The sequence below is a fragment of the Morone saxatilis genome, unplaced genomic scaffold (genome assembly GCF_004916995.1).
Source record: "Morone saxatilis isolate NCDOM2014 unplaced genomic scaffold, NCSU_SB_2.0 Contig0, whole genome shotgun sequence".
Classification (NCBI taxonomy): Eukaryota; Metazoa; Chordata; class Actinopteri; family Moronidae; genus Morone; species Morone saxatilis.
In genome coordinates, this window is record NW_023339650.1 from 3,339,410 (window position 1) to 3,344,713 (window position 5,304).

The following is a 5,304-nucleotide window of genomic DNA, read 5'->3' on the forward strand; positions in this document are numbered from 1 at the left end:
AGATAGTTGGTCTGTCTCAGGACAGACGTGGTGTTATTAGAGCTTCCATGATTGGTCACGCCAGGAGGCCCTTCCCATAGTGAGATACCGAGTGAGGTTTGAAAGAGAACTACCTTTTTGAGTTTCATTATTATATGTTTGAATTATATTATTGATTAGATTATTTATACACACATTGTTGCTTCATTACCAACTGATTCCGTTCACAGACAGTCTATACAGTGTTCATTACAACTGCAGTTCTTTGCCTTTTACAACAGAATATCAGTAGTTTTCAAAGGGCTTCCCCTCAGACAAAATCACATTTTCTTCTAATGTTTTGAGGGATGTAAACAGGAAGTTTGATGTTGCCATGGATTCAGAGAGTTACACTACCTAATTTCTTTTACATTTTAGAAAATTGTCTTTGAAATCCAGATACTGTTGTTGGAAAGCAACTGACAGGGGAATCTAGATATGAATGCTGGATATAAGCGGAACAGGTAGTTAAACTGCTCTTTAAAGGATAAATCTGGTGGACCTGGGCCTGTTCATAAGTACTTTTGGATGAAAGTTCCAAAATTTGAAAACAAGCTGTTTCCCGACTACCATTAATAGATATGGTGAACAAATCGTTTTTTTCATTTTCTGTTTTTATTTTTAAAACAAAATGGAAAACGGGTTGTTTCCTGATTTTTTTTCTCATTTCAGAACGTATATTTGTTGACAACAAGTTCCTACCCTACCTATGTTATGTAACTTAACAATAATAAAATAAACTGCCTCTTTTTAGGTGGCAAGAGTGGAAATGAGTCATCCTCAATATTAGTTGTGTTCTGGTTTGATGAAGACAGTTGGAGAACAGTTAAATACAAAATAGGATGTCGTCTTCACAGGATAGTTTGTTTTCCTGTGCAACTATCATTTATCTCAAATAATATACGGATTTTTAGGCATTCTATCATCTCAAGTGGCTTGAAAAATAGTGCATAAGGTTTCTGTTAATGATGAAAACAATCTTTGGGCCAAACCCAGAATGTTTACAACATCTGGCTTCGCCCCTGTTTAACTATGTTACTGCAGCGGGCTTTGGTTGGTTTTGGGCGTAAATCTCTTGACACCAATTGCATGAATAAAGATATTGCTGTTTCTTTCAGTCGGTAGAGATATTGTACTTGCCACTTTCACCCGCTCTTCTAGCAGAAACATTTGCATGCAGCTCTTTAGTGCCTATTTATTCTCTTGCACTGTGCATAATTCTGTTTGTGTGAAATGTCATCAAGCTCAATTGACTCATTCTGCATGACCAGATTGAATACTTGTTTGTAGTGTGTGCGCTCTGTCCTACTTGAGTCTGCTGCACATCTGTCTTACATCACTTATCATATCTTCTTACTTCACATATCACCTCTGTCTGTCTGTACAACTCAAGTTATAACCACACCACTTGAAATTCAATTCCAATCCCAAACAACCAAAGACAAACCGACCTTGGAATATTTTTTATTTCAGCGACCCTTTACATAAACCTCTTCTTTCCAATAATGGACTCATTAACAGTGACACACAGATCTCTATGGCAACAGCATGCCAGTAAAGCTGTTATGATGTCCTTCAGTCATGATAATATTTTCCAGTAATCTTGTCTATGAATAGAAGCCCGTAGTATTCTGACAAAAACTACCCAGCTACTAAACAAAGCATATGCAGCCACACACAAGAGCCCTTTACAACTTCCTCCTGCCTGCTAACTGTTACTTTTCATTTACAACCACTTCACTCCAGCTGGAGGCTGCCCTCAATGATAAAAATCAATAATATTTCAAATGGCTAGCCTCAGCCTGTGCCACGTCTCCTCTCTGAAAATTTGCTCTCCTGCAGCCACAGACACACCTGCAGCTCCTTCTCTGCTGCAGCTGCTGATTTGGCGACTGCTTCACTCTCACACGTTTTATCAGGATTGTTTCATGTGACTCTTGTTCTCACTCTGTAACTGTGACTGGAAATCCAGTAAGGCACACATATGTGCCACAATTTGGTATTACAACAGAGGGCAAACATTTTTGTGTGCTTTTGTCCCCCTCTCTCAGACCTCCAAGCAGTTGGTTTGAAGAAGGGTATGTTTTTCAATCCTGACCCCTACCTGAAGCTCTCCATCCAGCCTGGAAAGCACAGCATCTTCCCCTCGCTGCCACACCACGGCCAGGAGAAACGCTCCAGAGTGGTCTGCAACACGGTCAACCCACAATGGAGCACAGAGGTACACACAGACTTTCACACACACATACACAGCAGTATACTTCTCTCTCTCACATGTGTTGATAGATTTCCAAGCTATATTTACCCATGTAAACTGATTAAACTACATTATCTGTATCCATACTGTTCCTTGTCTCATCTGTGTTCTTGGCTGTGCCAAATGCAATCCCCTCAACTAACCTGAGCAAATGGAGAACAGTTTCACTTTGAACAAAGTACTGTTTCCCAGGATGAAAAGAGAAGGTTAGGCTTCAGTTTGGTTGAAGGATGGATGGTAGAAAATGTGTGTTCTCTAAACTGTATTTAAGCATTGTTTCTGACTTTGAAAGGACATTTGAAAACAGAAACTGCAGTGTTCTTTTTGACACCTGTTTCAGTCTTTTGTCAAAAATGTTCAGTTGAATCACATTTTAGTTTAATTAGTTTAAGCTTTTGTTCTTTTTGATATTTTAGTCTTATTTTCATCTCACATGTATGTCTTCAAAGCACTCTCCACATTCACCACCACATTTGATGTGTAAAGTTGTACACAAAGTTAATCTAACTCAACAGCAACATAAAAGGTATCTTTACCAGTCTGTGATTGTTCACTGTCAATGTCACTCTACTCTGCAGTAATACAACAGACTGGTCAACAGCCTACATGCTGCATGCATGTTTTTTTGTCTTTTTGTAGCTTCTGGTCTAATTTTCAGTGGGATTGTAGATGAATTCAGTCCAAACAATAATTGCTACAGTTAGATGTTTAAGAATATTAAGAACGTTTTAGAAACCCCATTATACATGTTTTTGTGCATGGATGGAACACAAACAATGATTATTACAAATATAGTATGTATGTTTCGAGAGCAGTTGTATCAATATAAGATTGTTATTTAAAGGGTTTTTGAAGGAGAAAGAATGCCCTAAAATGTTCAACATAAAGCCTGTACAACAGATTGCACAGCACACAAAGGGATGATCATGTGCTTCTTTAGTTTCAGTAGTAGAGTAAGAGGATCAATGTAATCCATGAAAATCATGTTTACTTTGTGGAAACAAGATCAGCCAATTGATTTTTGCTTGTAGGGATTTTTCTTGAAAAACCATACATTCATCACCCATAAATCTTGTTATGGATGCAGCAGATTAGCAGTGAAAAATCCTACACAACAATACCACTTACATAACCGCTAGATATTCCTCTGTAGTGATTTGATTCAATTTCCATTCAAACTTTTAGAAAATAAGATTTTCATAATATGTGTTCAGACATTGTTTGACAAAAATCAAGGTCAATGTTTACCTATAGGCTCCTGATTCCGTCAACTTGAGAATCAACAGATAAGGTGCTCATATTTTAAGGAACTGAGCCTTACAGGCATACAAACCTAAGTTGGGAGTTCTACAGTGAGTTATACACAGCCATTGGCTCCAATAAGCCACCTTTTCTTTGGCTGATGTACAGTTTTTTCTCAGGGTGTGCTGCAGTTAATCATTTGCGTTGTTTGTGGTCCAGGAGTTACTATTACTTTATTTTATAGTATTAAACGTAAGTGAACCGCATTTTGTGTATTTTTATTTTGTAATTTTGTAATTTCCGGTTGGTCAGATATAGAAAGTGACATGGGAGGGACTGATAAAATGGAAAGGTGATGCTAGAAATGACTCAATGCTTTTTGCATAAAATAATCTAGCGTTTTTTTTTTCTGTCTAACTGCAGTGTCTTTCTCTGAATTCTATACAGCACAGTCTCTACCTTTCATTATGTCCCTCAGGAGACTCCATACGATTGATTTAATGCGGAGTCCCTCTTGGCAGCATCCACTCAGCTCAAAGCCACTTTCCTTTTCCAAACAGCTCCCATGTTGAGTGGAGCTCGGTTTGCTTGGCAGTAATGTACTGTGAAACTAATGGCTCTCCATAGCATGCTAGCTCAGTCAGCATACTTCCCATACTGCAGTCCAGTACTGTGCAGATTAAAAAGACAATTCTGTGTCATTATGTAATAAAATTAATTATGACATATTATTCGAATCTTTAAAAAATAAACCATGACAAGAATGGTCCAGTGATAACTTAATAGTGGAAAGTACTTTCTATGGAATTGAATACTTAAGATATGTCCTATAAATAGTGATGCTATAAAGCTTTTTAATAATGACTGAAGGGTTATATTTATCTTCATTTGCCATTATATTAGATCAATGTTGACCTTGATTAATGCTATTTACTATACTTCTAGTGTGCAGGATCTCACTATAGTGTGGTTATTTGTTGACGAAAATGATCAGCTGAGTTTCACTTTTCTCTAGCCTAAAAGTAACCGTGCTGGATGGTGGTTACACAGAATAATCTGGGAAGTCACAGTTGGAAGCTCTTTCAAAACATACTTGGCTGGTGATTGGATGAACCATCTGTCTAACTAATCAGATCAACTAACCATATAACTCTTACTGAAGCCAGTCGGGAGAAAACTGATGCTACCAGGATCTACGCTGCTAACCTACATCAGAGGCGCCATTGTTGATTAACAAACTGCACCTAGCGCCCACCATGAAATAGAAACACAGATAGTTATGAATGCTGAGAGATTCAGACTCCACTAAAAATTGACTGTAACTTGCTTAATTATTTTCAAGAAATTTAATTTGTGATAAACTGATAGAAACTGAACCTGTAACTGGTTACTTGTAGGACACTTCAATAACTAGGGGTCTGATCTAATCAGCACAATGCAAAAAACAGTCAGTCTCCACTTGGAGCAATGCGGCAGGCATGTGTGGCATTTGGATGTACAAATATGGCGACCACTCAGACTCAAATCAAATTGAGAATGCGGTATCTATGTTTCTATGTTTGGTAGCCCTGCCAGTACCTCCTCAAAGTATGCCGATTGGTCCAGTACACTGTAGTTGGTCCAAAAATGCATAGATTGAAGCCTGGCAAGATGGATTGAATCATCTTTTGTCTAAAATATGGTTAAGAAGCTTTTTAATTTGGACATACAGTTGTGGTCAAAAGTTTACATACACTTGTAAAGAACATAATGTCATGGCCGTCTTGAGTTTCCAATAATTTCTACAA

At 37.8% G+C, this 5,304-nt stretch overlaps 1 protein-coding gene across 1 annotated transcript in view; it reads left to right on the forward strand.

Moving 5' to 3' along the window:
• Positions 1 to 5,304, forward strand: part of LOC118324042 (E3 ubiquitin-protein ligase HECW1) — a 68,687-nt gene that overhangs the window by 23,042 nt on the left and 40,341 nt on the right. Inside the window, exon 7 of the mRNA XM_035656158.1 lies at positions 2,030 to 2,239. Within this exon, the coding sequence (XP_035512051.1) occupies positions 2,030 to 2,239 (210 nt within the window). The remainder of the gene's footprint in view (positions 1 to 2,029; positions 2,240 to 5,304) is intronic.